General features: G+C 33.5%; 13 protein-coding genes and 1 non-coding gene across 14 annotated transcripts; 8 read left to right on the top strand and 6 right to left on the bottom strand.

Annotated features, from left to right (window-relative positions):
• Positions 1 to 424: 424 nt before the first annotated feature.
• Positions 425 to 1,051, top strand: NAEGRDRAFT_69384 (uncharacterized protein; the record flags this gene model as incomplete). Its single annotated transcript, XM_002675289.1, has 1 exon — positions 425 to 1,051. The coding sequence occupies one exon, from the start codon at positions 425 to 427 to the stop codon at positions 1,049 to 1,051; it is 627 nt and encodes a 208-aa protein (XP_002675335.1).
• A 190-nt stretch (positions 1,052 to 1,241) lies between these two features.
• NAEGRDRAFT_t408 lies at positions 1,242 to 1,314 on the bottom strand. Its single transcript has one exon. It is a non-coding gene; the product is annotated as a tRNA-Ile (tRNA).
• A 99-nt stretch (positions 1,315 to 1,413) lies between these two features.
• Positions 1,414 to 2,121, bottom strand: NAEGRDRAFT_50288 (uncharacterized protein; the record flags this gene model as incomplete). Its single annotated transcript, XM_002675384.1, has 1 exon — positions 1,414 to 2,121. One exon carries the CDS (start codon positions 2,119 to 2,121, stop codon positions 1,414 to 1,416), a length of 708 nt encoding a protein of 235 aa, XP_002675430.1.
• Positions 2,122 to 3,500: 1,379 nt separating this feature from the next.
• Positions 3,501 to 5,035, top strand: NAEGRDRAFT_69386 (uncharacterized protein; the record flags this gene model as incomplete). The annotated part of the gene is made up of 2 exons (XM_002675290.1): positions 3,501 to 4,677; positions 4,698 to 5,035. 2 exons carry the CDS (start codon positions 3,501 to 3,503, stop codon positions 5,033 to 5,035), a joined length of 1,515 nt encoding a protein of 504 aa, XP_002675336.1.
• Positions 5,036 to 5,658: 623 nt separating this feature from the next.
• NAEGRDRAFT_69387 (uncharacterized protein) lies at positions 5,659 to 7,212 on the top strand (the record flags this gene model as incomplete). The annotated part of the gene is made up of 1 exon (XM_002675291.1): positions 5,659 to 7,212. The coding sequence occupies one exon, from the start codon at positions 5,659 to 5,661 to the stop codon at positions 7,210 to 7,212; it is 1,554 nt and encodes a 517-aa protein (XP_002675337.1).
• Positions 7,213 to 8,150: 938 nt separating this feature from the next.
• NAEGRDRAFT_58487 (uncharacterized protein) lies at positions 8,151 to 10,545 on the top strand (the record flags this gene model as incomplete). The annotated part of the gene is made up of 2 exons (XM_002675292.1): positions 8,151 to 8,592; positions 8,699 to 10,545. The coding sequence occupies exons 1-2, from the start codon at positions 8,451 to 8,453 to the stop codon at positions 10,543 to 10,545; spliced, it is 1,989 nt and encodes a 662-aa protein (XP_002675338.1). The 5' UTR covers positions 8,151 to 8,450.
• Positions 10,546 to 10,681: 136 nt separating this feature from the next.
• NAEGRDRAFT_50292 (uncharacterized protein) lies at positions 10,682 to 11,904 on the bottom strand (the record flags this gene model as incomplete). The annotated part of the gene is made up of 2 exons (XM_002675385.1): positions 10,682 to 11,304; positions 11,397 to 11,904. The coding sequence occupies 2 exons, from the start codon at positions 11,902 to 11,904 to the stop codon at positions 10,682 to 10,684; spliced, it is 1,131 nt and encodes a 376-aa protein (XP_002675431.1).
• A 190-nt stretch (positions 11,905 to 12,094) lies between these two features.
• NAEGRDRAFT_69390 (uncharacterized protein) lies at positions 12,095 to 12,451 on the bottom strand (the record flags this gene model as incomplete). The annotated part of the gene is made up of 1 exon (XM_002675386.1): positions 12,095 to 12,451. One exon carries the CDS (start codon positions 12,449 to 12,451, stop codon positions 12,095 to 12,097), a length of 357 nt encoding a protein of 118 aa, XP_002675432.1.
• Positions 12,452 to 12,936: 485 nt separating this feature from the next.
• NAEGRDRAFT_69391 (uncharacterized protein) lies at positions 12,937 to 14,340 on the top strand (the record flags this gene model as incomplete). Its single annotated transcript, XM_002675293.1, has 1 exon — positions 12,937 to 14,340. The coding sequence occupies one exon, from the start codon at positions 12,937 to 12,939 to the stop codon at positions 14,338 to 14,340; it is 1,404 nt and encodes a 467-aa protein (XP_002675339.1).
• A 10-nt stretch (positions 14,341 to 14,350) lies between these two features.
• Positions 14,351 to 16,874, bottom strand: NAEGRDRAFT_50293 (uncharacterized protein; the record flags this gene model as incomplete). Its single annotated transcript, XM_002675387.1, has 2 exons — positions 14,351 to 15,912; positions 16,043 to 16,874. 2 exons carry the CDS (start codon positions 16,872 to 16,874, stop codon positions 14,351 to 14,353), a joined length of 2,394 nt encoding a protein of 797 aa, XP_002675433.1.
• Positions 16,875 to 17,730: 856 nt separating this feature from the next.
• On the top strand, positions 17,731 to 18,378 carry NAEGRDRAFT_69393 (uncharacterized protein; the record flags this gene model as incomplete). Its single annotated transcript, XM_002675294.1, has 1 exon — positions 17,731 to 18,378. One exon carries the CDS (start codon positions 17,731 to 17,733, stop codon positions 18,376 to 18,378), a length of 648 nt encoding a protein of 215 aa, XP_002675340.1.
• A 499-nt stretch (positions 18,379 to 18,877) lies between these two features.
• On the top strand, positions 18,878 to 20,317 carry NAEGRDRAFT_69394 (uncharacterized protein; the record flags this gene model as incomplete). Its single annotated transcript, XM_002675295.1, has 1 exon — positions 18,878 to 20,317. One exon carries the CDS (start codon positions 18,878 to 18,880, stop codon positions 20,315 to 20,317), a length of 1,440 nt encoding a protein of 479 aa, XP_002675341.1.
• A 319-nt stretch (positions 20,318 to 20,636) lies between these two features.
• On the bottom strand, positions 20,637 to 23,014 carry NAEGRDRAFT_69395 (uncharacterized protein; the record flags this gene model as incomplete). The annotated part of the gene is made up of 3 exons (XM_002675388.1): positions 20,637 to 21,449; positions 21,924 to 22,188; positions 22,386 to 23,014. 3 exons carry the CDS (start codon positions 23,012 to 23,014, stop codon positions 20,637 to 20,639), a joined length of 1,707 nt encoding a protein of 568 aa, XP_002675434.1.
• Positions 23,015 to 23,482: 468 nt separating this feature from the next.
• NAEGRDRAFT_69396 (uncharacterized protein) lies at positions 23,483 to 25,261 on the top strand (the record flags this gene model as incomplete). The annotated part of the gene is made up of 1 exon (XM_002675296.1): positions 23,483 to 25,261. The coding sequence occupies one exon, from the start codon at positions 23,483 to 23,485 to the stop codon at positions 25,259 to 25,261; it is 1,779 nt and encodes a 592-aa protein (XP_002675342.1).
• Positions 25,262 to 25,556: the final 295 nt, after the last annotated feature.

Raw genomic sequence — 25,556 nt, forward strand, 5'->3', positions numbered from 1 at the left:
ATTTGTTTTTACCGTAGTTTGGTTTGAGATGGAAGTAAATATAAAAGGAAGTGTTAAGAAGTATTGAAAAAATGCAGATTTGTTTTGGTCGTTAAACGGTATCGAACCTGCGACCAAAAAAATGGCTTATTATCATTTTATCAACCACATGAAGGAATTAGAGTATTATTTTCGAAACAACCTTGACAATGGCAATTTTCATTAAGAATAACAGAATTAATGTTGTACTCATTGATCTTAATTATAATCTTTGTTGTAATAGGATTACAATGACCTAATTTTCTTGGAAAATCATCTCCCAAAAAGTTTTAATTGCGCTTCAACATTCCTTCCAATGCCATTATTACTACTACGATGGTTTTCCTATCAATCAAACAAGTACGAAAGAAGTTGACAAAAAAACTATTCACACAAACTCAACAAAATGCAAAGAAAAAGTTCTAATTTGTTCCATGTTGTTGTTGGCAGGATTGGAAAACCATTGCCAATACTTGCTGAAAATTCATATGATCGTTCAATTACTTTACTTTCGAATAATGCGTATAACATTCGAACAGAGTTTCAGAAAATAGATTACAATCCATACGTTGTAATATTTCTAAGTCCACCAACTCCAGAAGGAGAAACCACCAGAATTTCTTTCAGATTAACCTATTCTGTTTCGTATATTTCTAACAAACCATTTTACAAATATTATTATGGAGATGGAGATAATAGAACTAAGTATGAGATTTCATACTATTACAAAGATAATTCACCAATTGGAAAATTAACATCAACTTTTATCTTTAGTTCATCAATTACATTTACTGTAAATCCAAATGCATATAATGGAGAAACAATTAATCCAACAACTATTCGATTCACAGAAACCAATTTAACTACTGCTTCAAGTCCAACTGTCCATTTCCTACCAAGTGATACACGATTTGACAAGTGCTCAAGAATACTTGACATGAGACAAAAGCCAGAAACTTCAACAATTATCGTTGCTGTGGTTCTTCCTGTTTGTGCCTGTTTAATGATTGCATTGTTTGTTACCATGTTTTGAGGACGTGGTGGAGATGGAGGTGGTGGAGGAGGTAATAATGATCGTGGATCAACTGGTTACAGCAATTTCAATGATTGTTCCAATAACAATAATGATTCAGGTGGAGGCGGATATTATACGAGTGGTGGAGGTTCTGGTTTTGCTGATTAGTAAAATTATGAATGGAAATGAGCCTTCTTTATAAAACATCTGCTGACGGACGGGATCGAACCGGCGACCAATGGCTTATTAGACCAACGCTCTACCGACTGAGCTACGCCAGCTTATTATCTACCTTATCTTCCTTAATCATTACCTTAGATATGGTAGTGTTTCTTGAAATTGGTTTATTTTGAATTCCTTGTTGTAAATCGTCCAACAATTTACAAAGCTTGAACAGTATTAATAACCTTATCCAAATCATTAACCTTCTTATCAACAACACTTGTTGCCTGATTAACAATTCCATTAGCAGCATTTGAAATATTATCAGCAGCTTGTTCAACCTTCTTTTGAACTGAATCAGTCACTTGATTAATCTTTGCATTGATTGCTTCGGTAATTTGCTTTTCCTTCTTTTGATATTCTTGTTCAAGTTTCTTGACAATACTTTCAATTTGCTTCTTGAGTTGAGCTTCAATCTTTTCCTTAGTCTTTTCGAATTGAACTTTGAGTTTATCCTTTAATTGAACTGCCTTCTTGGAAATTTCACCTTTAATCTTGTCAACTTGTTGTTTGGCAATTGTGCTGACTTTGGAGAAAACTTCCTTTGCTTTGGCTTCGACTGCCTTCTTGACTTTATTCTTGGTTTCGGCGAATTTCTTACCTAAAAATTGTTTCTTAGCTTCAACGAATTCGGCTACTTTATCCTTAACTCCATTAATTCCCTTTCCAAGATTAGTTTTGAGATTTTCACCAATCTTTTTCAATTCATCGAGGAATTCAGTATCAGCTTCCAATGAATCAGCTTCTAAGGAGAGTGCACTCAATCCTCTGGCATTAAGTGAAACTGCTGCTTGGGTGTTTCCAATAATGAGCGCAAGAATGCAGACGAAAGTAAGAGCTAATACAAGTTTGAATGTTGTTGACATTTTTTTTTGATTTTAATGATTAGTAACAGATCAATGTTGAATGAAATTTATAGTTTTGGAGAATGATGTTTTGAGATGACTCCCCTTTCGAATTATTATTCGAAAATACAAAACTACAACTCTGAAATCGGGTGACAAGACTTTCAGTGAACTATTGTTTGAAAACTTTATACAACCTATTGGCAGGAATTCAAGATTAAGTTTTGTGGAATTTAATTTTGTAATAAATCAAAATTTCAAAGTTTCGAATAGCTAAGCGTTCAGTTTAAGTAATGAAATTGTCCAAGAAAGTATCATTCAAAAGTTACCAATTAATATTCAAAAAGTCCAAAATAGGCAAAACAAAATAGCTCCAAAAAAAGTCAAATCACAAAACTACAATTCTATAAATTCCCGCCAATTTTTTTCACTTCCAAAAAACCAACACAAAAAAACAACAACAAAACATCACAACAACATGACTGCCGCTCATAAACTCGGATTTCAATACTTTATCTACAAGCCTTACGTTTGGTTGGGTGGATTAACACTCTTGAGTGCTGGTTCTTATTTGAATTTACAATGGCAAACTAATCAACAAGGAAAGAAGTTTCAGGATGCTCGTCCTTCAGTGGAAACTCTTGCTTTTGAATCAAAATATAGTTTGAGACCAGGAGAACAGAAGGATGCATTGACTGGTGTTGATTTTTCACCAATTTCTCATTCGAATTGGGTTAAGAGAGATTAGTATATTACATTATATCAATCTCCATCGCATTTTCTTCCTCACTTTCTAAATATTCTGTAAATTAACCTTCTTTCCAAATTGCTAATGCTCAACTAATGTAAATAAATCCAACTGAAATGACTAAATTATAAGGAGTGACCAAAGAATTGAAATGTTCCTTAGAACAATTGAGAATCTTCGCAAAAATTGGTGATGAAAGAGCTTCCATAATAAAAAAGTAGCGATTTCAATTACTTTGTCTGGATTATTCAATGGTTGAGAATCATGTGGATTGCAATATTGAGATTCGAACAACCATGCGAAGTTATTGGAAATACATAACACCGATGATACGCCAAGTACAAATTTTCCTTATTGACAAGCTACATACTAAAAACCGCAAAGATAACAAATCCAAACAAATCACTAATCAATGGGTAAGTTTATGACAAGTTATGCATTATTTGTATCGGGAAAGAGTCCTTTGATGGCATTCTTCTTTTTCTAACAAAAATTTCCTTTCGAATAATTATAACAACGAAAAATCAAATCTCCTCAACTCACAAATGTAACCAAGATGTGCATTTTCAGTCCTGTTCACAACAAACATTGTCAAATTGATTCGAATAGTATTTAAACATTTCAAAGATACAAAAAACAAGAAAAAAACAAAATGACAAACCAACAACAAGATGGTGGAGTAATTAACACCACCTTCTCATCACCTCCAAACCAACAGTTTCGTATAAATTCACCACCTTCTCTCACTAACCTGACAAGTCAAACTTCATCTCAAGACACAATGCTTGCTGACTCACCAACCAAGATCAATAACAGTTCTCTTAATAGAAGAGAGTCCTCCACTCAAAAATCTACAACTAAAAGTTTACCATCCTCATCCAAAACTCCAAGAAGCTCCTCAGTTACAGGTTTCCATTCGAGAAACTTTCGTATATATACATGCTGTGGTATTCTAGAGCTGAATTGCTTGAAAATGACAAGTTTCCTTGCCTTGATCGTTAGTTTATTTGCTTTTGCATCCTTGATTGTGATCATTAGTGTAAACTATTCGATTGTTGCAGGTTTCAAAGCAACATTAGCAAATTTAGACACTGACGGAACTTATTACAGAGAATTAATGAAGTTATCTGCACGTGCTGCAGTCACAGCTGAATATAACAGAACATTGTCATTGGAATATGTCAATTTGTACAATAATTATTACTATTTATACTATGTAGATTTAAACGCAACCATTGCAAATGTTCCTGCTTCAGTGCTGTATTGGAATCAACACAACATGTTGAGAGACGATGTCAAATCCAGAAGAGCTGTCAAGATGGAAATCACCATGATGGTTCAAGTGACAAGTGGCAACTATTCTGCAGCTTTACAAACTCTCGATTCAGCTCAATACAAAGATTTATTAACAGGTTACCAGGAAGAAGTTCAAAGTATCTTTGATTATGCCGATAACATGAAAGAACAAAGTGCAAATCTCGATTTGGCAACCACAACTGCTGCACTGATCATAGCCTGCACTTCCATTGTAATTGTGGTTCCTGTTCTGATTGTGTTTATTGTGTTGAGTGTCAAGAAAGATAATTCGAAAGAGAAACAATTGAGACAAGTGAAGAAATACATGATTATGGACACGATTAATGATCCTTCAGTGGTGGAAAAGTTTAAAGATTTTTGCAAACAAGAGAGAAGTGAAGAGAATTTTGCATTATTGGAAAAGATTAACGAATATAAGAAATTGTGTGAAAGAAGTTTCGATATTCAGGTTTTCTTATTCGATACTGATGTTTTGAGTAGTTCAGATCAATTTTCTGAGATGACTTCGTCGAGTAATGATGATTCTTCCAAGAAGAAGAACAAAGCAAAAAGGGATATACTGAAAAGGATTTATTGGAAATTGAAAAGAAGAAATTCGAAATTGCATTCGAAATTTATTCAGAATTTTTGGATGTTCGTGGTGATCGTTCAGTGAATATCAGTAAGGCATTTGCTGATAATGTGAAACAACACTTGGATTATTTCGCAAAGGGAGAAAACGAATCCATTCCAGAAAGTTTATTCGAAAGTATTGAATACGAAATGTGTGTCTTGATGATGGACACTCACCACAGATTCAAACAACACTTGGAATTGCAAATGAAAGAAAAGAAACAAATCTTGTCTTCTCTCAAGAAATCCAAAAAGTAAATCTCCACAATTATATTCGAAAGGGTTGTTTACATGTTATTATCACTTGATAAATTCACAGCTTTTGATATCTAAATTACAAGATTCTTGACTACAGGACTGAAGATTAATTGAGTTTATTCGATTCATCTAGTAAGGAGAAAGTGTCAAGCGTTTAGATCCCTTTTGCTAAAAAGTTTATTGGCAACGAAACATTGATTCCTCTCCGAAGAAAATGCTAAAACAAATACTAGTCCGCAAATACAAAATTCAACATGATTCGAATAACTTTTGTATTACTGATTGGACTAATGATTCTAAGAAACAATGATTCTCTTGAGTAACAATCACAGCAACGGGTTTTTGATACTACTCAGTGCATCTATTATTTTTCAACACCATTTTCCTTATTAATGTTGCACTTTCTTTAAATGAGTAATCTTTCTGTTTTAATACGAAAGGTCCTACATCGAAATCTGTCAAATGTTGGAATTTGAATAACTCTATGGTTTCTCTGTATACTTTCGTGGCAAGACTCTCTTCAATTGATTTCAAAACAAACCATCAGTTGCCACAAACAACCGTTCATATGAAAGATTTCTCATAGTTTCGAAACACATCAAAACATCAAAAAAAAACACAACATGACAGGTACAACAATCGAAATGCTAGATAGTAGTGCTACGAACATTAATACTTCCACAACTAGCTTTTCCTCCAATCAAATCAACAGAATCAACTCTCCACCTTCAGTCAACCTGACCAGTTTGACCTCTTCACAAGATTCCATGATTCCAACATCACCAACCAATAATTCCAACTCTATGAACAGAAGAGATTCCACTCACAAATCCACAACTGGTAAAAGTTTACCATCCTCATTGAAAACACCAAGAACTTCATCTGTTACTGCTTTCCATTCGAAAAACTTTCGTATACATACATGTTGTGGCATTCTAGAGCTGAATTGCTTGAAAATGACAAGTTTGGCAGCACTTGTTGTTAGTTTATTCGCATTTACTGCCTTAATTGCAATCATTAGTTTAAACTATTCAGTAGTTGCCACCTATCACTCAAGTTTAGAAACTTTAGAAACTTCTGGAACTTATTACAGAGAATTGATGAAATTATCTGCACGTGCTGCAGTCACAGCTGATTATAACAGAACCTTGTCATTGGAATATGTCGACTTGTACAATAGTTATTTTAAAGAGTATTATGTAGTAATGAATAATTTAATTGCAAACGTTCCTCCTTCAGTGCTGTATTGGAATCAACATAACATGTTGAGAGAAAATGTCAAATCAAGAAAAGCTGTCAATATGGAAGTTGCCATGATGTCACAAGTCACAAATGGAAATTATACAGCAGCTCTCAGATCCCTCGATTCAGATCAATACAAAGATTTGCTAACAGGTTATGAAGAAGAAGTTCAAAGTATCATTGATTATGTCGCCGACCTTAAATATTCGAATGCAGAAATGGATTTGGCAACCACAACTGTTGCCTTGATTATTATTTGCATTTCTCTGGCAATTGTTATTCCAGTTCTGATTGTATTTGTATTATTGAGTGTTCAGAAAGATAATTCGAAAGAGAAACAATTGAGACAAGTGAAGAAATACATGATTATGGATACGATTAATGATCCTTCTGTGGTGGAGAAGTTTAAAGATTTTTGCAAACAAGAGAGAAGTGAAGAAAATTTTGCATTGTTGGAAAAGATTAATGAGTATAAGAAATTGTGTGAAAGAAGTTTCGATATTCAGGTTTTCTTATTCGATACTGATGTATTGAGTAGTTCAGATCAATTTTCTGAAACAACAACATCCAGTACTGAAGACGCATCCAAGAAGAAGAACAAAGCTAAAAAGGGATATACTGAAAAAGATTTAATGGAAATTGAAAAGAAGAAATTCGAAATTGCATTCGAAATTTATTCAGAATTCTTGGATGTTCGTGGTGATCGTTCAGTGAATATCAGCAAGGCATTTGCTGATAATGTGAAACAGCATTTGGATTATTTCGCAAAGGGAGAAAATGAATCCATTCCAGAAAGTTTATTCGATAGTGTGGAATACGAAATGTGTGTCTTGATGATGGACACCCACCACAGATTCAAACAATTTATGGAAGTTTCCCTCAAGGAAAAGAAACAAATTCTTTCAACATTGAAGAGAAAAACTGTAAAAAAGTAAAATTGTAAATTAGGTTTCTTTATTCGAATTATTTAGGATAGATAACAGAACTTGGGTGTTGTTCGAAAACTCCATTTTCAATGCTTTAGGATAATGGCTATATTGCTCTCAAATCATTACTGTTTCGATTGATAGTTTACTTTCCAATATACTTTAGACGAAACCATTCGGCTATTAACAATTGCAGGTTCTGCAAAACCATCCATCAAGGATTCGGCACCATTGTATACAATACTTTACAAAACACTGTAGATCAATACAATACAATAAAAAATTGATAGAGTTCACTGGTGTGAAAAAAAATGCTTATTTTTTATTAAATTTGGCAACCAAACCGATTTGTACTTCTATTACGCTCCAACTCATCAACAAACATCAAAATGACATTTAACTGATCATATTGATGAAGTTGCCAAAAACCCTTCTCCTTGACATTTGCTTGTCAAGTGACAGAAATCATTGAATTTCATCATGAACACAAAGATATAAACTCTTACCACTTGTTTTTCATCAAATAAACATCAAGACATCTACTAGCACCATTTTCTACCTTTTTCAAGTTACGTTGTAATTGAGACAATTTATGGTCAACACGAAATTGGATGGACATGCCAACAAAACCAAAAAACGAAACCTTTTCTTGATAGGGACAGCTGTTGGCTTCTCATAAGTCATTGTGTTAACACCTGTCAGTGAACCAAGACAATTGACATTGTTGATTCCGCTATAAAACAATAGAAAAAAAATTTCACTGCTGCCACGCTGCCACAAGAAGGTAATTTTTATATGCAATTTGATCTTATCCATTCTTTTTATTTGTCATGTTGTTGATAATTGTTCACAACATATTGAAAATGTCACTTGTCTTTGTTGGATTCAATAATGAAAACGTACATTCCAATGATGTTAATCTCTTCTGAAAAGAAATTACAAACAACGAACCATTTGATTATCATATTGGACATTTTAACGCTTGGTGACAGCAGCATCAGTCAATAATCAAAAACACAAAAACAATTTAAAAAACGGAGAACTCTTCAACAACCACCACTAAACTCTCCATTCTCCGTTTATTCTCATCAATTACACAACAATTTGTCAGAAGTGTCAGAAGTCACTGGGTCACTAAAAAATTTCTCAACAGCTAATTGATCAATTTTTTAGCTACAACAAGAACAAAGAAACAAGATAATAGTATCAAGATTGTGTTTTTAACTCTTTGATTACTGACAGTTAAAATGTCACTCTCAGAATACGTACGTCGGGAAGATTTAAAAACACTTTATGCTCTTCCTATGAAGGAAGCAAGTAAAAAATTAGGAGTGAGTGAAAGTAGTTTGAGAAATATTTGTAGAAAACACAACATTGAACGATGGCCATGTATGTAAATTACTTTACAATAATATATTTAATACTATTTAATAATATTTAATAATAATATTTAATAATATTTAAAAATTACAAAAAATAATTGAATCGTTCCAAGATCGTAAATTTCAACAATTAGACGCTCACATTGCCTCATTGCAAAATGTCGAAGTTTCACAACAATCTCAACAACAAAAAGAAATGATTGAAAGTTTATTAAGAGCTCGATCAATTCTCGAAGATAATCCAAACATGACATGTGAAATGGCAATTCTACAAGCTAACAAACAGTTACTGGCCAATAATCCACAAAATGGATCTCAGGTTCAAGAAATGACAGCTCAAATGATGAACATGATGAATCAGAATCCATCAATGGATGATGCTTCTCCAACCATTAGTGAAAATTCATCACTTCATCATTCAATGGGTGGTGGTGTTGGTAATAATAATAATAATTTGGATAATTCTTCAAATCAAATTCAACGAAGTCCAATGCATCAGCATCATCATCATGGAACAACGTTTGTGCCAAGTTATCCAACTCATGTTACTTCACATTTGAGTGCTAGTGCTGCATTGAGTGCAATGGCTAGACGAAAGAAACATCCACAATATGTTTCGAATAATGCAGCTTCGTCTTCTATATTAGATACTTTGGATCAACAATCTAGATCTACATCCATGTTTTCAGTTCAATCCAATCCAACAATTGAAATTCAACAACCAAATAGATTTACAGATTCTGATGTCATGAATCCACAACATCATGCCTATTTGCATCATCAGACAATTCTCAATTCTCATAATCCACATATGAGAAGTGTTTCCTCTGATAATATTTTCCCATCAGCATCGAATGGAATGATTGGTGTTGGTAATATGCAAGGTAATTCTTCAATGGAAATGATAACAAATATGGGTGAGAGAAGAGGAGCTGTTTCACATAGAGATTCATTGGCTTTTGGACAGGGATTTGTGTTGGTCAATCAGGGAAGTGGTGGTTCAGTGATGGACGAATCGAATGAGTCCTCCACCACAGCAAGTGAACAACAATCAGTTTATTATAATGGTGAACTATCTCCACAACAGCAATACTCTCAACAACAACACAATAATGGAATGATGTTTAATGAGTATCAATTATTGGATCCAAATGTGAAATCACGACACATTTCTCTATTGAAACAACAGAGAAGACCACCTCCACAACCACCACGTTCACTCTCCACTTCAACTGCACTCTCACCAATGCCCAATTTAAATTCCTCTCCTCAACTGCAGCCACAATATCAATCACCAAATGCCTCCAATAATAGAAGTAGCAATTCCATGATGCAAGATCTTCAAATTAATAATAGAAAATTCACATCGACAACGACACCACCTTCCTCCTCACACAATTCATCACTGAGAAGTAGTTCAGCATCTCACACAGATTTTGATTCACCTTTTATAGATATTATGCAATCAGATCAGGAGGGAGATATTTCAATGGGTGATAATTTCCTTTCTTCACCTTCAATTCTAATTAATAATAGATTATCTGATGATCAAAATTCAACTCATCCTTTCCAAAGAACAAGTCAATCTTCACTAACGAGTCAAGTTTCATTGAATAGATATTTACTAGATTCACCTAATCATCACGATTTTGATTTTGTTTCAAAACAAGAACAACGTGAGAATAATCATAGAATCTTGGAAGCTTTGAGAATAACACCAACTACACCATCAAATAATTCTGTTGGTAGTAGTGTTAATAATCTGTATGATCCTCTATTTGATAGTAATGCCTTCTTAAGAGGAAGAACAAGTTCAGTTTCGTCTACTTTCTCAGATGGTATGTCAACTCCAATGACTCCAACAGGAGAAGGTGGAAGATTGTCAAATGCATCAAATTTAAGTTTAAGACTTTCACACGGCATGAATTCTGATTTTAATTTTTCCAATAACAATTATTAAGAGTTTTTAATTTTGCTAATTTGTGCGGTTTGATTAATATTTGAGTTATTTTAATATTATTGTAATTTTACACACACAACAATAAAGTTTTACAAATGTACAATTTATTTAAAAATCCACAACTTTGAATTGTGTATTAAACTTCAGTCTTGAGGTGAACAATTTCAGGACCAACTTCATCATATTGTTCCCTTGTAACACACAAATCAAAGAATGAAGACAAGGTAGCTCTAATACTGCCACCAATCCATGCCAATTGATCTCTCCTATCTCCTGCAACAATACGAATATCCATTGAAGATGGTGCCTTCTCTGTCATTTCCTTTGTTAATCTCTCTTCAATACCTTCAAATTTTGTTGAACCACCAGCAAGAACTGAATTACGATACAATGTCTTACGAACGTCGATTGGTGAACGACTAATTGATTCAAACAAGAGTTCATGTATACCAGATGATTCCATACCAATAAGTTGAGGATAGAAGAGAACTTCTGGTGCACGGAATCTTTCAGAATTGATTGTAATTGCTGTACCATCAGGTAAGTTGTAAACTTGATCCAAAGATGAACTTTCCTCTGCTTTTTCCATTTCTTCATCATAATCCAATGGAATGTAACAGTGTTTTTCTTTCATTTGTCTAATAATTTCATGTTCGGCTGTTGTGTGGAAATTGTGGTCCTTTTCACTTAACATTTTCATTAAATATTCTGTCACATCTCTTCCAGCAATATTCAATCGGAGTACAGCATGAAGCATGACTGTATTTTAATGAAAATCCAAGAAATTATAATCGAAACAATTATTCGAAACACAAAATCTATCAAAGGACATTATACAAATAAAAACATACCAAGACCATCATACATTGGAACACAATGAGCTGCACCATCACCAACATCCAAACAAACACCTGTCAATCTACCAGAAGCCATCAATGACAATGCTCCTTGAATACCCAAATAAAAAGCAGGAACTTCAAACTTTTCCATTAAAATTTCACAAACTTTCTCACGTTGTACTTTTGGTGTGAAAGGAGCATCTGTTAATAAAAGTGGTTGTTCCTCAGGTGCTAATTTTAATTCATTGTAATAGGTGTGAGCAATAACAGATTCCCAGTGATCATAATTTTCAATTGTTCCGTGTACCATTGGATAGTCTAATTGCAAAACACCTCTCTTGGATTGAGCAGAATGTCCAACATAATGTTCTCGGTTGACTGTACCAACAAGTACTGAAGTATCTTTTGCTTTACCAATCATATTGGAAAATACGGCACTTGGTGATTGATAACCAGCAACACCAGCTTTGATGAAGCCAGATCCATTATCGATAACTACTGTTGGAAGTTGTGATGCCATTTTTTTTGATGGAAACTTTTGACAGGTGTTATTATTTAGATGATGAGTGAAATCCATAAATATTAAAACAATGAAGAAATAAAATTGAAAAGATTTTGAGAAAATAAAATCTTAATCAATTCTTCCAATACACAATAGTTAAATTAATTATTCAAATAAATTTTAAATTTGAATAATTTATAATAATAATTTAAATATTTACAAATTTAGTATTTCCATGTTCTGTTACAATCTTAATCAAAGATCCAGATACAGGTTTTTCTCTACATTCAATCCAATCCACAATCTTTTCAGAAACATGATCCAAAGGAGTCCAATTTGAAAAATCAGCATTTGGCATTGCATTTCTATTAGCTTCAGTATCCAACATTGAAGGAACAATTCCAACAGTTGTTGTTCCTCTAGGAAGTCCACATTGTTCAGGATCTGCAAAGCTCTTCACCAAATGATGAACAGAACTCTTAGCCACACCATAAGCCAATGTCACTGGAGTTTTCCCTAAAGCTCCTGCAGCTCCAGGCAAAACCAACAAACCATCCTCTCTCATATATTTACTAGCACACAACGCACTCAACAAGGACGATTGAACACTCACTTGCCACATCAAATCAACTTGTGAGAGGAGAGTTGGTTCCTTCAAATCTCCCATCATGAAACCACCTGCAACATTAATCACAGCCTCCAAATTATTATTATTAGCTGGATTTAGAGAGGAGAGAATTCAAGGCTTTCTCAATGGTTTGTTGACTCAATTCACCCGAATGATTATTTGCGTTTGATGATGATGCTGAAGGTAATACAATGGAATGATCAGCTTCGGAATTTTCCTTCAAATCAATGGAAATGGCAATGAAATTCTTCTTTTTTAAAGAACGGATGAGATTTTTTCCGAGAGCACCAAAGCCACCAAAGACTGCTACGTGTTTAGACATTTTTTTTTAATAATATTTAAACTATTTAAATAATATTTAATATATTTAAAAAAAATTGTAAAGTGTATTAAACAACAAAAATATCCAACACCAAAAAAAAATGAATCAAGAGTTGGGAGCAGGTCAACAAATCGTCGTTGCCTCTAACAGTAGTAGCACAGTGGTTCATAATGATTCTTCATTGTCGTCATCTTTGATCAGAATAAATAATTCCGATGATGATGAACTCGCACCAATCATGACTAACTTTAACCGATCCAATACAACAGCAACAGTTTCATCTAATATAATTTCCCGATCGCCACCATCAAAGGATGAGGAGATGGCTACTAGTGGTGGTGGTAGTAATTTAAATCAACAACTCCCATTAATATTAAATCATGAAAGTGATATTTTGGGAGAAAAATCGGTGAAGGCTTTTTCTGGTGTTTGGATGAGAAGGCTTGGAAGTATCTTTTCTTTCATTCCGAGAATATTTAGAAATTTATTGAGAATGTGTGGAATTAAAGCGAAATATTTAACATTTTTGGACAAGTTGCCTTCAAGGAATTTGATTATTTCTGTATTGGCAGTTATTGGATTGATATTTATGATTTTAATTGCTGTACAATCTAACAAACCAAAGGGTTTGATTCCATTGGTTAGAGATGATAATAGACTTGTTGGGTATATTGTAAAAACAAATACCAATCCATCCTTTTATATGAGAGTGTTGAATCCTGCTAGAGATACTGGATTTTCAAAGCACATGGTTAGATATGGCAATTGGGAATCAGCAACTGAAGAACTATTCAAAATGTTAATTGAGAAATTCCAAAGAGATTCAAAAATAACTGGAAAGAAGTGTCTCATTGTTGATGTTGGTTCTCATTTGGGATTTTATTCAATTTATCCTGCACTGTTGGGTTGTAAAGTTATCTCGTATGAAATTCAACCAAAAATGGTGGAAGTGATTAAGAGTTCTGCATCTCTAAATGATGTTGACAAATTGGTTTCAGTTAAAAACTTGGCTGTTTTCAGAGATGCCAGAAAATATATTCAATACTCAACCAAGTACAATGCTGATCTTACAAATGTTGTTACTGCAGATGAGGAAACTGAAAGTAAGACTCCAGGATCTGTTGAAACCATATCACTCGATGAGGACTACTTCTCGGCAGATATTCATATCAATTTGCTAAAGGTTGATATTTCTAAAAAGTCAGATGATGTCTTTGCTGGTGGTTTGAGAACACTCTCCTTTATGATTGATCACATTATTACTGAATTGACAGCAGACGATGCTGTGCCCATTCGTTACATTTTGAATGCATACTATGATAAGGTTGTTGTTTTAGAAGATAGCTCAGGAATTTCAGGACTCTTTTTCAAATCATCCACACCAAAAATCTTTAGAGGAAGCGAAGTTTCAGTTGAAGCAATCACTGCATACTTGGCCAAGACTGGTAAGAGAAATGTTTGGTTCTCCAGAAAGAAGAACACAATCCCATACTATGGTAAATAATATTACAAGATTATTTTATAAATACTTTCTTTGACTCTTTCCACATCTCTGACAAATCTTTTCCTCGAATTAGAGAATTACTTGCTCTCAAGTAGAAATGATCTTGATGTTCAAATTGACTGGCACTAGTTAAAATACGTTCCTTAAATTGATTTTCCAATTGTGGAGACTCTGGAATAGATATAGTATTTTCAAAAAAGGAGGTAATGAGATAATTCTGCAGGGAATTGAGGATTGAAAGAATAATTGGAGATTTGAGGTTCTTGGCTATGTGGAAGAAATCTTTCCCAACGCTTGCATTCATTTCTTGAAGATTCTTATCGTTAGTGTTGAGAATACCTTGCATGTAAATACTCAAGTTCAACAACTTGGACATGTACTCCAAGAAGAGAACTTCCAAATCTTGCTCCCCTTCTGATGTGATAACGCTCAAGAAGGTCAAACATTCTGTCAAGTTTCTTGGAATAAAGCATTCCATTTCTGCCATAACATAGTTGGTATTCAGTGACATGGAGCTGTACTGACTAGTGAGAATGGCAAAGAATTTCGTGTTAAACTTTTCAAATTGATCGACAAGTTTTGCTGATTTCGTAGTGATTCCAGAGAGGTAAGTAAGCTTGAGAAAGTTGAACACCAATTTCTTGAACTGTACACTATTGGTTGTACATCCCTCAATCTGTTGATGGATTTCAATGAGCAACAAGTATCTGGTAAATAGAGCATGTTGTAACTCCAATACACTTTGAATATCAACATTCTCTGATAACTTGTTCACAATTAGATCAAGCATATTCTTAATGACGAGTTGATTGTAGGATGAATTCACACTCTTGAATTCGAGGATGGTATTAAAGAAGGAACTCCACAGATTACAAATTATAGTCTGTATGTCATTGGTGATAATATTGAAATCCTTCTTATTTTGCTTTACACTCTTCTCACTTTCTAATAATAAGATTGGTCTATTATCATCATGTGGGGAGAGCTTGAATAGACAATAGTATTTCAAAAAGAGAGACTCTAGGGAAAAATACATGCCGTGGTAGTATGGTTCCATAATTCTATTGAGAATAGAGAGGAGAACCTTTTCTCTAATGAAAGGCATCAATTGATTCTTACTCTTATTACCATCCATACACTCAACCAAAAAGCTAACGAATTCATCTGATAAAAAGAGACGAAACATTTCGTTAAAGCTATCATCTGGACAGTTTTCCTTAATATCATTAGGGAGGTTTGCTTCAGGGAAGATCATGTGTAAAATGTAATTTCTTCTATCAATTTCCTTTCTAGAGAAGAGGGCTGGGATTACTGGTGTGGTAGTTGCTGCATTGGAGCTGCTGGAGGCAATTATCTGAGAGTTAGACTGCAATAGATTGGTCCTTTCCAAATCTACTACTGTTGCAGAGGGAACCTCATTCTTCTTAGAGACCTTTCTTTTCTTTGCTTCCTCCTTACTTTGAGCTTCCTCTTCAGCTGTCTTCATCTTTGGTCCTCTCTTCTTAGGTTCATAATAAACACATTCATCAGGTATTCCTCTCTTTTTACATTCACCACAAGGCATTCCCTTATCTTTAAAATGGGGTCTGTAAATTTTACTGTAATCTCTACAAATACTTACCACTAAATTAGAGTCAATTACAACCTGCCTAATACATTGAAAATACTTACCATTTACGATGTGATTTTCTACAATTTATACATGCCATTCTGGCTTGACTTGGATCTGTGGGTGGTTGTTGGGTTTGGGAGTTATTGGATGAAGGGGCTTGTTGGACGGATGAGGAGGCCACTATTACTGATTGTGTTGTCTTTACCAACTCTTGGTCAGCAATACAGTGAGAAACCTTAACTGGTGTCGTGGTAGGACTGTTTGTGACAATAATTCCAGTTGTTGTGGAAGAGGAAGGATTAGATGATGGTTGCATTTCAGGACTTGTCCCAATTGTTACTTGCTGTGGAGTCTTTCTGTATCCAGATATATAGCCAGGAATAAAACTATCCATAGGAACAATATCAATACTTGGTTGAATAATGGCTTGATAAAGAGGAGGTGCATATCTTACAATAGTTTGTGGTTGTGCTGACAAGGCTTCCATCAAATCATGACCACCATTACTATGAAGAGGTGGTTTTGGTTCCATATTATTACCACGCCACGATTGTGGATGTTGTTGTTGATAGTGATGAATGTGATCCACCATGACTTTTGAAGATGGTTGTTGTGAAGTCAAATTATGAATGGAAGGAAGACTGAATCCTTGTTGATGTTGATGTGGAGGTGTCTGGGAAGGAATAAAAGAGGAAGAATTGCTCTTCATAGCAAGAGGCAAACAGGAAGGGTAAATTGATGAACTCGGATTCATCATGATTAAATTATTGTGCTGATGATGATGATTATTACCCACATGATGATGGTGACCACTAGAAGCAATATGAGAATTATTTGTGGTATTATTGGTGGAGGAGGAATTGGTTGGTGTGGATGGAGTGGATGGCGATTGTTGTTGTTGCCCAGGCTCCACTTTCACCATCACAGCTAAAGGTTTCATAGTTGTTTGTCCCTTCTTGTGTTTTTTGTGGTGTCTTTTTGCTGATGAACGCAGAAATCGCACAGAAAGGTTAAAAACGTTTTTTTTTGCGTAAAAATTTTTTTAAGGATTTTATCGTTGCGGGTAAACGAGAAAACTCCGAGTTGAAAGGTCATCATTCTCTCAAGAAATTGCAATTCTGTTTCAATCAATGGGACAACACAAGTGGGTAATGCAATATATTACTCCATTTCTCCTCAACTTCCTTGCAATACAAAGTCTAACTTCTGGTTGATTTTATTTGTGAGAAAGAGAAAAAAACATTGAGGGAAAATGCATCATCCAATATTGTTAAACCTTCTCACATTTTCCACTGCACCTGCTCTTTATCCATCCAGTAACTGCAGTTTACAGTACAGTTGGAAAATTGTTTGGATACGGCTCCACCTTATCTGAATAGCAAACCCTTTTCTCAAAGATCCAAAGGGCAGTTTCTCAATGAACCAATGAGATGCAGTAAGTAGTGGGAGCTTTGTAAACTTGAAAAGATCAATTGCGTAAATCATTTATTTGAATAAATTTTCAAATCTGCCAAATAACCAAAGAAGGGAGCTGTTTCTTACAAATTTTCTTTGAATTCTTGTATAATTCTCCAAGTGAATTCTAATATAATGGAAATTTCCAATAGGAATTGTTGCATTAATGAGATGGTTCCACAACAATAAACTTCTCCTTTGGTTGCATACCATCTCACCAAATAATTTCTCGAATCTATGAAGGATTGTGAAGTCAATACTTACAAGTGATCAATCACACCATATTCTAAAAAAATTAAATATTATTAAAATTTTATTAAAAAATGAGCAAACGAAACAGACAAGATTTTGAAAATCATCAATTCATTAATTCGGAGGAAATATTCACTAACAATTTTAATAATAATAATATGGAAGAGAAATCAAAAAAAATTGTAAAACTGGAACAAGAAATATTTTCAGATGACATTTGTTTTGAAATAATTTCCATGATTGATGATTCATGGTTTATTTTAAATAATTGTACTTTAATTTCAAAACAATTCTTTAATGTGATCAAGGAACGTTCAAAACTTGCTATTCAATTTAAAAAAAAATTTACAGAGAAACGAGTTCAATTATTTTTGAAAACTCAATTCATGAATAGTATTGTTAATGTTACATTTTCTAGTTGGTTGCTTGATTCTTTTGAAGAAGCCAAATTCATAACTGAAATGAAACAGTTGATATCACTTAATATTCGTGGCTATGATTTTGGTGATGAAGAAGCCAAATTGATAAGTGAAATGAAACAATTAACATCACTTGATATTTCTTACAATCAAATTGGTGATGAAGGAGCCAAATATCTAAGTGAAATGAAACAGTTGATATCACTTAATATTCGTGGCAATCGAATTGGTGATGAAGGAGTCAAATATATAAGTGAAATGAAACAATTAACATCACTTACATATAAGGGATTATATTGAGTGAAGTTTAAGCTTTCCAGATCCCCAGTTTGAAATTTTTCTCTCATCCCTTAGTAACACTTTGAAAAGTTATAGAATAATATTCATTTCTTCAAACAACACGGATCAATCTTCAGTACTGAGATTGAAAGTATGAAAGAATGACTGTTGTTTCGGTTTCCTTGAGTTTAATCGAGTAAGGAAATTTCTGCTTCCGAAGATAAAAATAACATTCCGTATGAAATTCCGTGAGTTCCTTTCCTTCAATCACACATTAAGAATTTGTGAGTTCTTCACTCAATCGACAAAAATAACTGCGCTTGTTGTGAGTACAAAGTATTGAGCACGTTCAAATTATTTTCCTTATCAAAACTATAAATAGATCATGTGAAAAATGTGAAAGCAAAACAATAAGAAAAAAAATTAATTAACATCAACAACTGGTCTACTTGTCAAATTTTGTGTACAAAATCTTAAGAAGTGTAAATAATACTACTAAATACCAATCAACCAAATCAAAATGAGTTTCATCCACATTCCAATTTCTACTGCAGCTGCTTTCCAACCTCAACAACAAACTATTCCAAGACAAGTTTCTTATCCAAATTTGAGAGAAACTTCATCATTCAATGATTATCCAACTCAAAATTTTGTAAATAATGTAACAAAAATTCCACTTTTGATTTCTCCACAAACAAGACAAGTTGAAAGAAATGTTCCATTCAAAATTTATGTTTTTGAAGGAAAATTCAATCACAATTTGAATAGTGCTTCAAATGTTTTGAGATTTGAAATTGATTCTAATCATGAGAGAAGTTTCGAATTATTTGATAGAGTTTTGAGAGAACATTCCATTGATAGGAGACAATTTGAATTACATTATGTTGATGATGAAGATGATTTGGTTTCATTGACAAATTTAAGAGATTTCCAATTCATGTTGAAATTAATGAAAGGAAAATTGACCAAGATTATTTGTGAAAAGAAATCAATCAAATCACCACAACAACAAGCATATCCTCAACAATATCCTCAACAACATATTGCCTTCAATAGAATTTCACAAGCATCACCATCAGCATGTTTATTTGCTCAATTCCAACAACCAAGAGTTGAATCTCAAAAGAAACAAGCTCCTCAACAACAAGCAGAACAATCTTGGGAAAATATGATTGAAAAGGCATTTAGATCTGCCTTCTCAAATGAAAATCCAACTCAACCAAAACAATCATTCTTTCCACAAGTTGCTGCTTCCACTCCTCAAACAAAACCAAAAGTGAGAAGAATTGAAATTAGTCTTTCTGATCTTTTGGGAATTCCAACAAGTAATGAAGCTGCTCAACAACCAGAAAAGGAAGAAACAAAGAAAGAAAAGAAGGAAAGTACTTCTACACCTCAATCATTCAGAGAATTATTACTTCAAAGAATGAAGGAAATGAGAGAAGAAGAGCAAAAGAGTCAACAATCACAAACTCAAGAAAAGAAACAAGAAGAGAAACCTATTCAAACTTCTCCAACTGCAATTGTTGTTTCTCAACCAAAAGAAGAAGAAGAACCAATTCAAGAACAAGTGAAGGAGAAAGAAATTGTTACTGAAAATACTCCAACTATGACCACTTCATTGCTTCTCTCCAATTTAATTGAAGATCAACCAACTGAATCAGTCGTTGAACAAGTTCAACAAGAAACAATTGCTTCTCAAGAAGAAACAGAATCAGTGAATCAACAACAAGCTCAACAAGTTTCCAATCAAAATCTTGAAAATCAAGATCCAATTATTGAATCAATTCCTGAAGAAGAAGAAGAACCAGTTGTGAAAACAACCATTCCACACAAATATCAAAAAGAATTGAAATTATTGAATCAAATGGGTTTCACCAATCATATTCTTAATATTACCTTATTGAATAGGTATGAAGGTGATATTCAAAGAGCCATCTCTGATCTCATTCATCAATAATCATCAAGTTTAAATAAATACTACCTTGTAAATATCTAAATATTAAATAATTCGCTTTACAAGTAGTTGCCTGTTAAGCCATGCATGTTAACCGTACTACAGAATGTAGTTATACTTGTAGTAGGAGGAAGATCATCTGTTGTTACAAGAGATTCACAAATCAAGTTCTTTATGTAATTGCCATCATTAATTTCTGTTTTTAGTATAATCTACAAATGTTTAATATTTTGATCTATGTCCTTCAATACATCTGTAACATTAGAATACTGCAAATTTTTCATCTTCTTAATAATATTTGATAAAGGAAGAACATCAAATTCTACAAAGTGAATGTCGCTCCAAACTTTCTCGTCCACCTTTGAATAAAACTCAAAAGTTTCTTAACAACAATTGACAAGGCGTAAATGTCATGAAGAACTGTGAATCTTAATTTTGGGTCTGAAGGAGAGTAATCTTCCTTGTAGTTCACAATGCTGGACTGATTCAATAATGTTGAATTGTTAAAATCTATCAAAACTGCTTCAAAATCAGTTTCATTTTTCATTCTGAACATGATATTATGGACACTTATATCACAATGAACAACTCCATGTTCATGTAGACTTTCCAGAGCCCTAAGACATCCAATAACGGACTTTAAAATTATGTTTCTAACTATTACATTGAGATTTTCATAGATTTCGAGTTTTTGTAAAATATCTGTCAACTCTTCATAATTAAGCAACTTCTCTTGAACAGTTATATACAATAGATTATTGACCGGACCATAATAATAAATTTCACAAATATTAGTATTTTTTAAACCTTGAATAAGATTCATAACTTGAATATTTTCAAACTTTTTGTTTGTGATCTTGAAATAAGATTCCTTAGTATTGTATTTCATTGTACCAAGCATTGTCTTTTGTTTTACAAGTTCAATATTATAATTTGATCCAATATTCAAGTTATGAATCTCAGATGATAACATTATAACATTATTCTTGTTATCACCGTCATAAGCATCGTTGTCGTTATTATTGTTATCACTGTCATCATTACCATAATTGTCTTCACAATCAGTATCATTGTCGGTGTCATTATCATTGTGAAATTGCATTGAATTTAGTTGTTCTACAGTTCGTATAGAAACCTTCAATACGTAATATACAACTTTTTTTGTAGTATTCCTTAATTTGAAAACTAGTTCTATTTCGTTAGTGGGATGGACGCAATTTTTTCCCCTTAATAATACTTGCAAAGGAAATCCTTCTGTTTGGGCATTGCTTTTTAAAAACACACATGTCCTATTTTTTTCCTTTTTGAAAATATTATCTGCGTAACTATTCATAGTATATTTTGTAATGTTTTTGTGGGGAGGTAAGGGAAACGATAATAATTTTGAAAATACATCTAGAGCTTCATTGTAAGAGTTAAATTCTAATATGTCAAGTGAAGCGAATCGGTCATAATTGAGATTGAAAAATGGTAAGTCACAAAGTCCTGGATGGAACACAGACTTTGATGATGTTGGAGTGTCAGCAATCTTTTCTACAAACGACAAACTCTTTTGATTGAACTGAGAGTTTAGAAACCTTCTTCCAATCTGAAGAATAATAGACATTACTTTTGAAATACCGTATGGAGTAGTGAAATCATACCATATGCTAGTATATAATCTATAACTATAACTAAAATATTGTTTGTTATCAACTTTAGGAATCAAAAATAATCTCAAAAAGCAAATTTTGGTACCGGCTGATAGAGACCCAAAAACGTCCAACTCAGTGTCAGAACTTAGCAATTTTCTTTCAAACAGTTCAAAGAGCAACTCTGTTAATGATCCTCTCATTAACAACACCACTTTCTTAAAGTCAGGATGATCATACACACTATCTATTTCAATAGGTTTCCATTCTCCAAAAAAGAAACGCCAATCAAAATTTTCTAAAACATTAACTCTTGTCAATATTGTGCCAGGCATGAAGTATTTTGTTGTGAAATATCGAGTCAGTCTGGATTGGTTGGATAGTGCATCTTCGTTTACATTTCTTAAAAAGAATTTGAAAATGTTCGTTGAAATACTTACGCTCTCGATGAAATCTGTCCATTAGAAATGCTTGTAAGGTACGAAAATATGATTGAGAGTGATTCGTGATAGTTAATTTCATAATTTTGCTCAAAATGCAAGTTTCTTAAAGCAAAGAGAGGAGATAACAACGGATTTGGATTTCCCTTATTGTAACTTGAAAAAAGATCATTAGAGAACTCTATAGGACAATTCACGTTTCCTATTTTGTCTTTTTGAAGTACCTGAGTCATAGTTTGCTCCAAAAAACTCATTTCTTTGTTGTCGTCAAAACCAATACCGCTCTTTTTAAGAGAAATTAAGCCTTTAGCCAAGAAGGATTTAGTACTTGTGTTTAGATGTGGAGCAACTTGTTGATTATCTGCTTCTATCTGATCTACATGAATTTCATTTACATTTCCATATACATGTTTCATAATCAAATCATTCTTTGTATTATGTGAAGCCTCAACATAAGCACTCTCCCATGCAGATTGGAGGTGATTTGGTATTTTGTTTGAAAAGATATCAGAACCAAATGTATGTAAACTAACCACTGAAAGCACATCAAATGAATCTCCCAATACATCACCATTTAAAAGATTAGCCTTTTGAGTGTTCTTATTAAACATTCCAGGCCAATACAGCATTCCATTTGTTCCGAATATCAAAACCCAAACACCTTCTCCATCTTCAAAATCTTGATCTATTAAATTAAGTTTTCTTTTCTCTCCTCTGCTTTCTGTCTAGGTTTATTCAAAGATCAAATACCTACTTGAAAAATGCACTAAGGGAAACTTCCTTAAATCTGTTCATTTTTTTTTATTTTGATACGAAAAGAAAAGGTGGTAAAATGCCCTATGTTTTATCTAGTCATCATCATCTTTAAAATGTCACATAAATCACTTTGTTACAAAGTCTCCAATTACATGTTAACCTTACTCTCCTCCCCAAATCCAAGTAACACTCTTAAAAAACCTTCAAATCTACAAAACCATGAGCTTTTGTTCTTCCTTTGAACTCTTTAAAAAAATTCAACAAAAATGCAAATCAACGGCTAATTAGGAAGCCTTGATGATTTTGTATTGAAAAGGCTGGAAAATCAAACGAACAAAAAAATGAGTCAACTTCAACCCTCGACGATTCTCTCATCGTTTAATAGTAAACAACAGCAAGGTGGTGTTGGAGGATTGGGATTTAAATCATCTGGATTTCAGGGATTGTCTCTTCCGTTACATTCTATATCTTCATTAAATTCTGTAAATAATCCACCGTCGACACCTTCACCTATCAATTCAGCTGCCTCCGGTGGCAGTGAAAGTGGTAGGGGAAGAGAACGAGGAAATCATCATCGGCAATCTTCATCGCATGATATGGATCAGACACAATTACACTCATCAAGATCAAGAACATCATCGATAGCTTCTGGATTTAATACACCTACTGCTGAATTGTCAGAATTTAGTTTTGGATTTACAGAGAGGACATCATATCAACATGATGGTAAAAAGAGAGACTTGTCAGAGATGGTGTCCAACTTGTCAAGTGATCGTCAACAGGGTGGTGATGAGTTGGAAATTTTGAAAAGACAACTTGAATCAACAAAGGAAAGATACGATACATTTAGAAAAGGTTTTATCTTGGAGAGAAATCAGAGATTAAAAACTGTTCACGATTTGTACAAATTCACAAAGAAGATGGAAATATTACAAAAACAATTATTCGAGAAAGATACAGCCCTCTTGGCTCTCTCAACGGAAAATGTAAAATTAAAAGAGGATATTTATGAAATTCACAAGTTTGGAGTAAATTCAACAATGGCACAACCATCAAACAATAATCAACCAACAGCTGCAGCAAGCAACAAGGACAATTCCGATAGTGGTTCTAAAAGAAGATTATTCTTTTCGAGAAAGAGAAACATGTCCACAGACTCTGCTGACAACTCGAAAAATTCACTGTCAAACGAGAACTTAAAACAAGTTGTCAATATGGATTTCACCGACAAGACAGAGTCTCCAAAGGCTGGTAATAACGAAAGCAAGCTGGATGCTATTCAAGAAATGAAACACTGGAGAGAATTATATAGAAAGACTCAGAACGACCTTAAAAAACGAGAAAAGCAAATAAGTGACCTCCAATCACAGGAACATGTACAAAAGCAAATGTTGCAAGAAATTCAGGCCAAATATCGTAATACTGAGGGAAATTTGTCAAAGAGTCAAGAGGCTATTACTAGTTTAAAGTCACAATTATTCGAGAGAGAGCAATCACATTTAAACCTTTCAAAGGAAAATGATTTATTACAACAACAGTTGTCAGAGTATCAAAAATGGAAGGAAGACTTTTTGGAAGATTACCAAAACATGGAACAAACAGTGGCAAACTTGAAGGAAGAAATTGAACGTAAAGATTTAGATCTATTAAGATTAACAGAGAAATGTATGGAACTAAAGGAACAACTCAACTCTGTGAGGTTGCAAATTAGAAAATTCAGATGTAAGCGTATTTCACAAGGAGGTCTTGCCAACAAGTTGATGGGATCTGTAACAAAAAGCGATGCAGCCATTGTACTTCACAAAAATCCACAAAATGGTATTCTTTGGATTGATATCAAAATACGGACAGGAAAAGATCAAGACAGATCAGATTTCAATGCCATTAATTCGAATATTGTTCAATCTCACCCTCTCACTTCTATTACAGATATAGTACCGGACGTTCACGACCCAAAACGTTTTTCAATTTATTTCTTTTCTAATGCCACAGCCAGTCCTTCCAAGAATACTCCAAATTCTGTAATTGAAACATTTGAATGCACCAGTGAAAGTGAAAGAACTGAAACCATGCAAAGTATTCAAGAGTTTATTAGCATTGCAGCACAAGCATTCGATTAAATTATTTCATACATTATCAATTACTTGTCTTGATTGATAAAATCCTTCTTTTGGATGATTTCTATGCCATTTTTTATGATTTGTATCGGTAGACTGGGTTTTTCGAGAAGAGTATTTTTCTGATTGTATGTTAGTCTGTTTCTTTTCATATACCCATTCCCATTTCTCTAATCCCTTTGTTGTACAATATTTTTGGAAAGTAAACTCCCAAACATTGTTTGATTTACATTTAGTTCTGAATTTGCTAGCACTGTACTTAGGTGATTTTTCCGAACTCTTCTCTACACGAGGTGTT

The sequence above is a fragment of the Naegleria gruberi genome, assembly GCF_000004985.1.
Source record: "Naegleria gruberi genomic scaffold NAEGRscaffold_34, whole genome shotgun sequence".
NCBI classification, from domain to species: domain Eukaryota; phylum Heterolobosea; class Eutetramitea; order Acrasida; family Naegleriidae; genus Naegleria; species Naegleria gruberi.